At 52.3% G+C, this 10524-nt stretch overlaps 1 protein-coding gene across 1 annotated transcript; it reads left to right on the forward strand.

The window, feature by feature from the left end:
* Positions 1 to 1448: 1448 nt before the first annotated feature.
* Sds (serine dehydratase) lies at positions 1449 to 10068 on the forward strand. Its single transcript, XM_038344892.1, has 8 exons — positions 1449 to 1569; positions 4115 to 4269; positions 5094 to 5133; positions 5380 to 5519; positions 5604 to 5695; positions 6252 to 6479; positions 8281 to 8405; positions 9721 to 10068. The coding sequence occupies exons 2-8, from the start codon at positions 4117 to 4119 to the stop codon at positions 9924 to 9926; spliced, it is 984 nt and encodes a 327-aa protein (XP_038200820.1). The 5' UTR covers positions 1449 to 1569; positions 4115 to 4116; the 3' UTR covers positions 9927 to 10068.
* The last annotated feature ends 456 nt before the right edge of the window (positions 10069 to 10524 follow it).

A 10524-nucleotide genomic window follows, 5' to 3' on the forward strand; every position in this document is an offset into this window, starting at 1 on the left:
TGTTCCTGATTTCAGAGGAATCGCTTTGAGCCTCTCTCCGTTTAGTTTGATGTTGACTGATGGCTTGCTGTATACTGCCTTTATTATGTTTCTTACACAAGAGCTTTGTGATAACCATGTTACCCCATCTTGCCTATCTCGTGCCTTTGACCCACACCCTGTGGTCATCCCTGTTGTGGGTGATCAGAAGGAACAATGACAATATGTAGTTTGTTCTGCCTGGGAGGGGGTTGCCAGGGCAAGCCGACTGCGCTGTCACCACAATGCGTCCGTCAGTATTCTTGGCTCAGCCAGCAGGACAAGAGAGCTTTCTTGGGGAGGCCAGAGAAAGAAGCAATTGGACCGTCTGCCTGTAAGTGTGCATGCGTACATGCATGCATGTGTGTGCACGTGCATGCGTGCGAGTGTGTGTGTGTGCCCTTGTGGATACACAGGCCTCTGCACACAGCCAGAAACAGGCCAGAGGCTTGGAATAGGGCTGGAAGAGATTTTAGGTGGAAGACCTCCCAGTTCTAGGTCATGGTAGTGATGGGGATGGGGATGGTGGTGTCGATAGTGATGATGGTGACTGTAGTAAAGACAGCGGTGATGAAGATGATGGTGTCCATGGTAACCATGGCGATGCTGAGGATGAAGGCTACTAATACACACTGGCTGCCTGTTCAGTTTCAAGGTGAGAGACCTAACACACACTCACATCTCCAGAGCCTGGCGCAGAGTCGCTGGCGTCAATGCCCATTTACAAATGAGCAGTCAAGGGCTGTGGGAGGCCATCTTGCCCAGAACCACATATCTAGTAACAGCAGAGCCAGGGTTCGAACCCAATCTCCTGGGTCTTACCCATCTGCCCTTTTATATGTAGAGTCCCTAGAGGATGGCAGTAAGTAGCTCTGTCAATCACAGGCTTGGAAGTCCCGCCTCTCACTATCTCTGGGACCTGAGCCTCATTTCCACTCTAAACAAACGTCTTTTATGGTTTGACACTAATCTGGGGTTCAGTGGCTGAGTCCCATTCTCCCCTCCGCCCTTTCTTTCTATTTTGAGACAAGATCTCACACTTTAGTCCAGGCCGACCTCAAACTCGTAGTTTTCCTGCCTCTGCCCTTCTGGGATGGCAGGTGTGAGGCACCATGTGGCTGGGCGGTGGTTGTTTCATGGCCACATACTAAGTGTCCAGCAACTGCCCGGCTTTTCTGTTGTTGTGAAATGGACCTCAGCGTCCCTGGAGATGGCTCTTTAGTGCTACCTCCACCCCCAACCCCAGGTTCTACGGGTTCTTGGGAGATCATTGTCTTCACTTGAAAGTGAAGAAAGCAGGAGGAAAGAAGAGGTGGACAGAGTTGGAGGGCAGGATGGAGACCAGGCCTGAGTGCCCTCCCCTGCCACCGCCCCGTCCTGGACCAAGGGGCGTGGCTTTGGGGCGTGGCCTGCCGGGGCCCTTATTGGCTGCCCCGAGGTTCCTCCGGAGAATAAAGGCCTGGAGCTGAGCGTCCTGCCAACCTTCTACTCTCCCAGGACACAGACACAATCTACCTCTCTCGCTGCTCCGTCCAGCTCCTTCTGTGCCTGGTACGTGGCCCCCAACTGACAGCCAGGGACAGCCAGAGAGGAGTACCCAGGGAAGGGGTGAGGGGCTGGGGCACATTCTGTTTAAATCTCCGTGTTCTGATCCGTAAAATGGGACGATGGTAGGACCCTCACACAGAAGGGTGAGACGTGACAGGCTGTGTTTACTGAGTGCTCGCATGCGCCAAATGACAAGAGAGGGACTTCTACCCTGGAGCTCGTGCTCCACACCATTTGCCAAGACTCCGCCCCCCACCCACACCCCCATCTACCTTACACCTTTTCCTCTCCTGACTCTTACCATCTATGGAGCCGGGTGGGACTGGCCTCTGGGTGGGAATCAGTATGGAGATGGCGTACCTTGTCCATTTCTCCAAAGGTCCCCAATGTTGCAGCCTGGGGCAGGGACCAGGTGGCGCTCCCCAAAGCCACCTGGAAGGGGTCTGCATGGTGAGAGCCACCCACTAACCAGAGACTGCATCAGGTGAGCCTTTTAGGTCCAGAGGACGCCTGGTGTATCAGGATGGGACCTAGCTAGGAGCTGAAGGATAAGTCTCCTTGTTTGGCTTGCCCTTCTTCCCTGACTATCGTTCAAGAGGTCTACCAGAAAGAGGCAGAGGCGCCTAGTGTGTCTGTAATCTGAGCACTTGAGCAGCAGCAAAATCACAATGAATTTGAGTCTATCTCTCTTGAGACTGAGGTAGGAGGATCACAATAAGTTTGAGTCTCATACACGCACAGGAGCGCACACACATACACAATTGCACACACGCATGCACACATGAGCGCTCATATATGTAGGTTCTCCCAAGAATCACCATCTGCCTAAGCTTGATCCTACTTGGCTCTGGATCTCTCTTAGGGCCTCTCCTAGGGCTGCAATGTGACAGTGGCTAAGCCAGTGTTAACCCAAACGCTTCCTCACTGTCGTGACTACCAAAGCGACCTCATGGTGCCATTAGCCAAACCTGAACTTGTCATGTAGTCTTGAGAGGATTCCTCTCAATGTGGGAACTGTGTGATGAAGCTGAACCAGGGGTCTGTGTTGCCTCTCTGGTCCCCACGCCAGGAAATAAAATTCTATTTATAAAAAAACTAAGAGCTCCCAGGTGGTGGTGGTGCACACCTTTAATCCCAGTGCTCAGGAGGTAGAGACAGGTGTATCTGACTTTGAGGGTAGCCTGGTCTACAGAGCAAGTTCCAGGATGGTTAGGGATACACAGAAAAAAAACCCTATCTCAAAAAAGAAAGAAAGAGAGAGAAAGGGAGGGAGGGAGAGGGGAGAAAGAAAGGAAGAAGGAAGGAGGGAAGGAAGGAAGAAGAGAAATGAGAAGCGCTGAGAACCTTTCACAGCTTGATACTGGAGTCTTAAGTCTTTTTGGTTTGTTTTGAGATAGGGTCTTCTGTAGCCAAGGATGACCTTGGATGACTAATGTTCTTGCCTTCACCTCCCAAGTGCCAGGATATAGGCCTGCACCAGACCAAAGGCTCATTTGGAAAAACAAATGTGTGTCCAACACCAGGCATAGTGGGGTACACCTGTGATCCCAGCAAAGGGACACTGAGAGCTTATATACGTAGATGCTCCCAAGAGTTACCATCTGACTAGGATGAGAGTCAAAAGTTCAAAGCTAGCCTAGGCTACATAGTAAGAACATACTGTTTGTTTGTTTGTTTGTTTTTATGTGGGGCTGGGAGATGGCTCAGTTTGTAAAAGGGCTTCCTGGGAAAGCCCTTCCTATTAGGTCTTGTGTTCATATCCCCAGAACTCACATCAAAAATGCCAAGCACAGCAAAAAATACCTACAATCCCAGCACTAGAGAACAAGAGACAGAAGGATCTCTGGGGCTTAGTGGCCAGCCAGTCTAACTGAATCAGTGGGCTCCAGGCTCAGTGAGAGACCCTGCCTCAAAAAACACGCTGGAGAGTAACTGAGGAAGATACTGGATACTGGCCTCTGCACACATATGTGCATGCATGCAAGTACACACACACAGTGTGTTTAAATAAGTAATATACAACAGGGCAAAAATGCCGAGTATGGAGGGGTGCTGTGGACCCGAGGGCCACTCACCACAGGGACCCCACTTGGCCCATTTCTTTCATGTTTGTTGACATGCCGTGAGCTCATGGAAACAAATGGACTGAGGCTGGTTCCTGGTGACTTTGCAGAAACAGTCCTTGGCTGCCCACAGCCTTGCTTTATCCACACCCCCATCTTGTGACTCATTCTGAACCACCTTGTGCAAGATCTTTCCCCTAAACTTGCCCATGACTGCAGCCTAAGGATGTTTGTGCAAGACCCTTCCCCTGGACTTGCTGAGGTTTGCAACCTAAGGATGTTTATGCAAGACCCTTCCCTTGCAGTCTAAGGAAGTTTCTGAACTCATGACCTTCCAGCTCTGGGAGGAGAGGGGGCCACCGGTAGGCTGCCCAGCTGAGATTTTATTCTGTGCCCTTCTCTTCTCATTGTGGGTATGAAGGAGGGGTCATGGAGCTCAGGAGAGCAGCTGTCTTGATCTTTTGTATCCTCTTCCTGCCTCCCAGCCATGGCAGTCCAGGAACCCCTCCACGTGAAGACCCCGCTGCGTGACAGCATGGCCCTGTCCAAAGTGGCTGGCACCAGTGTGTACCTAAAGATGGACAGTTCCCAGCCCTCAGGCTCCTTCAAGATCCGAGGCATTGGACACCTCTGCAAGACGGTACAGGGCAGGGTGGCATCCTGGCAGAAAGGGCACTTCCTCCTACCTGACAGTTCTAGAGCCCCGTGTGCAGATGTACACCCAAGATTTTAGCACCCAGGAAATTGAGACAGGAGGGTGGAAAGTGAGTAGCATCCTAGACTGCCTAACAAGACCCCGTCTCTAATAATAATAACAAAATAATAATAATTAATAATGATAATAATCTTATGGGCTGGAGTTCGGATGGCTCAGCAGTCAAGAGCACTGGTTGCTCTTGCAGAGAACCTCAGCTCCCAGTATCCACATGGTGGCTCACAAATCCAGGGGATTTGACGGCCTCTCTGGTCTCCAAGAACAACTACACTCATGTGCACATAAACAGAAATGGATAAATATTGGGCGGGAGAGTTAGCTAAGCAGTTAGGAACACTTGGGGCTCTTCCCTCTCAGCATCCAAGCCGGTGGCTCACCTGTAACTCCAGCTCTAGGGCATCTGATGCTCTCTTCTGCCCTCTGCAGGTAACACATGCACACATACACATAAATAAATAAAATAAATCTTAAATAAAAAACCACAATCTTTCTAAAGAGAAAATAATTTTAGAGTAGGCTACACATATCAGGATTCCCTCTGGCTATGGGGTGCCAGCCCATGAGAATCCCTCAAGACACCTGCTCCCTTGCCCCAGCCAGTCTCCTTGGGGAAGACAGGCCCAAGGGAGGGTGGTTCAGACACAGAGGGGAGAAAGGTGAGTTCAGTGTAGATGGAAGATGTTCCAGTGGGAGGGACGAGCCTAGGTAGGGACAGAGAGGCAGCCTGACCCCTCCTCTTGTCTCCACAGAGGGCAGCACAAGGCTATAGACATTTTGTCTGCTCTTCAGGTAAGTGGCCAGGAGGCTTTCTCTCCCTTCCTATCCTGGACAGTTTGTCCTGAGGCCAGGTGCATCATCTCTCTGGGCCCTGGTCTCTGCAGCAATAAACCCACTCAAAGAAGTCCATATTTGGGGTTCCAGAGGTCACCTAGGAGGAGAGGGGAGTCCAGAGCCTGACAGGAAAGGGGTGACCAGTCTCACCTGGGGTCCCAGACCCTCCTTACTGACACGCCCCCTCCACCGCTCCCCTGACAGCGGGCAATGCAGGCATGGCGACGGCCTATGCTGCCAGGAGGCTGGGCATCCCGGCCACTATCATTGTACCTAGCACCACACCCACCCTCACCGTTGAGCGGCTCAAGAATGAAGGTGCCACAGTTGAAGTCGTGGGAGAGGTGAGTGCAGACTGGCAGGGGGCAGGACTGAGAGGGCTCCTGACGGCTGGACAGAGCCTCCATCACTGCATTCTCTTCCCGCAGATGTTGGATGAGGCCATCCAACTGGCCAAGGCTCTAGAAAAGAACAACCCAGGCTGGGTGTACATCCATCCCTTCGATGACCCTCTCATCTGGTAAGGTGGGGCCACCCCGCTCCTTGCTGCACCTATCTGCCATAATGCCTAACACCTGCTGGCTCTCCATGTTGCACACCCAATGTATACAGGAAAGAACACACAAACACTCAGATGCACACATCAGCAATGGGGAGGGGTGTCCCCAGATAGAGATTTGGGGAGATCAGCTCATCTGGGGGTGACTAGGAACAAATGAGGTGGGGATGCATTGATGAAGGTAGCTCTCAAGTGCTAGCATCTGCCACGGGCAACTGAACCTCAGGCCCTGGGGACCCTGAGAGTCTGTGGGGAATGAGCATCTAGAGAATGTACCCACTGATGGGTAGGAAGTGGGGGGTTAGTCCACCTACTCCCACAGCCCTCCTCTCTCTTGGGGTGATGTCACCTACACAGAGTTTAGTGAGGCTATGGCTGGGTGGGGAGAGGGTAGGGACCAGTTCCGAGGGCCACCATTGCCTGGGACGGAAGCAAATACAGACCTCATCTGGCATCTTCAACCACCTGTTGTGTCTTAGGAAGCCCAGCCCTGACCTGCTACCCTTCTCCTGCCCAGGGAAGGCCACACTTCCATTGTCAAGGAACTGAAGGAGACGCTGAGTGCCAAACCTGGAGCCATTGTGCTGTCGGTTGGCGGCGGGGGCCTGCTGTGTGGAGTCGTCCAGGGGCTGCAAGAGGTGGGCTGGGGGGATGTGCCCATCATCGCCATGGAGACTTTTGGTGCCCACAGCTTCCATGCTGCCATCAAGGAAGGAAAGCTGGTCACCCTGCCCAAGATCACCAGGTCAGTCCAGGCACCCACCTCCCCGTAGTGCAAGCAGTGAAAAATGAGGCTTTGGTTATTTGCCCCAAGTTACCCAGGCACATGCGCGGTACACCTGGGCCTTGAACACGGGTCTCTGTGGATAATGGCGGGCAATGCCGACCCCTTCTTGAGATCCTCATGCCTCACTACTTTGCTGGACACTTATCTGGCCTCCAAAATGTGCAAGACCCTGGCTGATCCTGGACACAGGGTGGGGAAAAAAAAAAAACCCTCTCGCCCGCAAGAATTTATAACCAAACCCCAGATCTGAAGCTTAAATAAAATTGAACTTTGTTTCTCCCTACTGAGAGAGAGAGAGAGAGAGAGAGAGAGAGAGAGAGAGAGAGAGAGAGAGAGAGCCTTGTAGGGACAGCTCCTTGAAGCTGTGGGCCAAGTTCCTCGAGTCTGCCACACCACCACTCTGAGTGCGCTGACCTAGGGCCCAAAGTGGCTGCTTTTGTGCCAGCCAGCACAGCCACACTCCGTCTGAAAACAGGAAGTGAGGGCAGAAGGATGAACCTAAATTTTTTGTTTTGTGTTGGTTTGCTTTTTCAAGACAGGGTTTCTCTGTAGCTTTGGAGCCTGTCCTGGAACTAGCTCTTATAGACCAGGCTGGCCTCAAACTCACAGAGATCCGCCCGCTTCTGCCTCCCGAGTGCTGGGATTAAAGGCAAAGGCGTGCGCCACCACACGGTGGACACACTTAAACCTTAAAGACAAAGTGGGGCTGCTCCTCAACTGACAGTAGGGTCACGCCTCAGCAAACCCATCATTAGAGTTAAAAATCTTCATGAGTTAAACCTGGTCTGCCTTATCCAAACTGTTTGGCACACAGCACTCTCAGACCAACCCTCAGCAGTCAGAGCTGTCTATACTTCCTCTTACTGCCCACTGGGCAAACTTGGTGGTACAGACACACCTAGCTGCAAGGGAGGCTGGACAAGGTTTGCACCAGACATCCTTGAGGGCGGTAGAAGAGACTTCTAGAGAGAAGACCCTTTCTGTCAGAGGGAGGGAAGGCTGAATCAGGTAAGGGACTTTTCCAGAGCTCTGGGAATGACATCACTGTTGGGACTGGAATCCTGATAACACCATTCTTTCCTGCCATGGAATATGGGTGCAGGAGCTGGTATTCAGGCAGCCATTTTGGCCCCCAAGCTGGGGCATCTACTGCCTGCCCCACCTTTGTTCCTGATTCCCCTTCTATAAATCTGAGTTTGGGGACTAGAGAGATGGCATAGAGGTTAAGAGCACTGGATGCTCTTCCAGAGGTCCTGAGTTCAATTCCCAGCAACCACATAGTGGCTCACAACCATCTATAATGAGACCTGGTGCCCTCTTCTGGTGTGCAGGCAAACATGCAGGCAGAACACTGTGTACATAGTAAATAAATACTTTTTAAAAACTGAGTTTGGGAAGTATGTGGCGCCGGATCCTTTAGTAAGGACTAGCTCTCCCTATGTTAGGATAGGAGGGGCCTATTTGAGAACCTCGAGTAAACCCAGGGACTGGGGAGTCCCTCTGGAAGGCTTCCTGGAAGAGGAGGCCTTGAGCTTGGCAGGTTGGGGCAGGAAGCAAGTGAGCAAAGCAGGTAGAGGCTACAAGTTGGGGACAGGGCACATCTGAGTCAGGCCAATGTGACAGTGGAGGCCACTGTGCAGGCTCCCAGAGCTAGGCAGGGGTTGCCCAACCCCAACCCCACCCCTCACCTGTAGTTCCTGCCTCTAACGTGCATCCTTCTGCCTTGTCTCCCACTCCTCTCCCCACTCCCATCTCCCAGTGTTGCCAAGGCCTTGGGTGTGAACACTGTGGGGGCACAGACACTGAAGATGTTTTACGAACACCCCATTTTCTCTGAGGTCATCTCGGACCGGGAGGCTGTGTCCGCTATTGAGAAGTTTGTGGGTACGTACTAAGGGACCTTTCGCCCTTCATTTTTCCCTCCTCAGCCTAGAATGCCCCATGAGTGGAAGCTAAAGCTAGTCAGTGGTAAGAAGAAACACTGAAGTCACTCAGCGAGCCTGTATCCGCTTCCATCAGTTACTGGACAGATGCTCTCCGATGACAATTAGGGTAGTCACCACTCTGGTGACATTAGATGGCCAGGTCAGGCACCCTCTCCACTATTGCTAGGAGTCTTAGCTGGGGTCATGCTGGTGGATTCCTGGGAGCCAAGCACTGGGCTGAGCTCCAGGATCCTGTTGGAGAGAAAGGAAGGATTGTACGAGTCCGAGGGTTAAGGTCATGACAGGGATCCCACAGAGACAGTTGACCTGAGCCTGTGGGAGTTCACGGACTCTGAACCAATAGCTAGGGAGCCTGCATGGGACCAACCTAGGCCCTCTGCATGTGGCTGACAGCTGTGCAGCTTGGTCTGTGTGTAAGGCTCCTAGCAGTGGGGTCAGGACCTGTGCCTGGAGCTTCAGTTGGCTTTTGGGTGCCTATTCCCAATGCTGGGTTGCCTTGCCCTGCCTTGCCTTGGTGCAGGGGGAGGAGCTTGGTCCTGCTTCAACTTGGTGTGCCTCACTTTGTTGACTCCCATGAGAGGACTACCACTTTCTGAATGGAGACAGGGGAATGGATGGGGGAGGGTAGAGGGAAGTGGAGGGGAGGGAGCAGGAAGAGAGGAGGGAGGGGAAACTATGGTCAGTATGTAAAATAAATGAAACACATTTTAATAATAAAAAAAGGACGGCTAGTAACCATGGCAGCAGGGAAGACAACCAGCCTTTCAAATGTCCATTCTGAGCTTCCCGGTAGCCAGAGTCAGAAGGGAAAGCATTGAGAAGAGTTGGATTTGGAAGTGGTCTATAATGGAACTCTCTTGGTTCACCCTGGAACAAGATGGTCAAAAAGAACCTGGTGGTAGTGCACACCTTTAATACCAGCACTCGGGAGGCCAAGGGTAGGTGGATCTCTGTGTGTTCAAAGCTAGCCTGGTCTACTGAGTGAGTTCCAAGACAGCTAAGGCTACAGAGAAACCCTGTCTCAAAGAGAGGGGGAAAAAGGCCAAAAAGGATGAAAAATGACACACTGTCAGCTACTATACCCACAGCTTGCTGCCCCACACCTAGGCACCTGTGACTCCCCTCAGGCGCCTGAGAACTCTTAGCACAGGCTGAAGAAACTGAGACTGGATTCAGCCTGAACAGTCCCGGCCACAGTGAGGTCTGGTCCAAGACCAACAGTGCTGAGACCTGACCGGCCCCCTTCCCCACAGATGATGAGAAGATCCTAGTGGAACCCGCGTGCGGTGCGGCTCTGGCTGCAGTCTACAGTGGCGTGGTGTGCAGGCTGCAGGATGAGGGACGGCTGCCAAGGCCGCTGGCTTCACTGGTGGTGGTTGTGTGTGGCGGCAGCAACATCAGTCTGGCGCAGCTGCAGGCTCTCAAGGCACAGCTCGGTCTGAACGGGCTGCCCAAGTGACCCCGACAGGGGGACACCCGCACCCCTAAGTAGTGTGGGCAGAGGACATACCTGACAGCGGCTCCACCCTCCTATACCCGTGTTTATAATGTGCACTTTTTCATTGTAAATAAATAATATATATATATATTTATAAAGCAAAGACTTTAGAGTTTTGTTTGTTCTTGACATGTGGCCTACGTGCAGCGTAAGCCACCTACTTCGGCCGGCATCCAGAGTGCTGCTGTAACGGGCACTGGCCTGCATCCTGCCACAGCTGCCCTGGCTCCCAGAGGAGCAATGCTCCCTACCCATGTACTAGTCACTTGGGTCTCCCAGTAGACTGGTGTAAAAGTGGGGCCCATACATTCATAAATCTGGAGACGGGACCAGAGCTAAGCCACAGAGACCTGGGGTAGGGGTAAAGCGGCTGGGAGATGCACAGACAAAGCCACCACATTCTGACATGAAGTCCTTACTCACAGGACAAGGACATCCTTAAAACACCAGCAGTGCCACCCATGTGCAAGAAAACCAACCCTGTACTTGTCTGCAGGGCAAGAAAGGTGAAGCGAATTTGACCTCCCCTTCCAACAAAACTCAAAACACGTGACAGGCA

The sequence above is a fragment of the Arvicola amphibius genome, chromosome 10 (assembly GCF_903992535.2).
Source record: "Arvicola amphibius chromosome 10, mArvAmp1.2, whole genome shotgun sequence".
NCBI classification, from domain to species: domain Eukaryota; kingdom Metazoa; phylum Chordata; class Mammalia; order Rodentia; family Cricetidae; genus Arvicola; species Arvicola amphibius.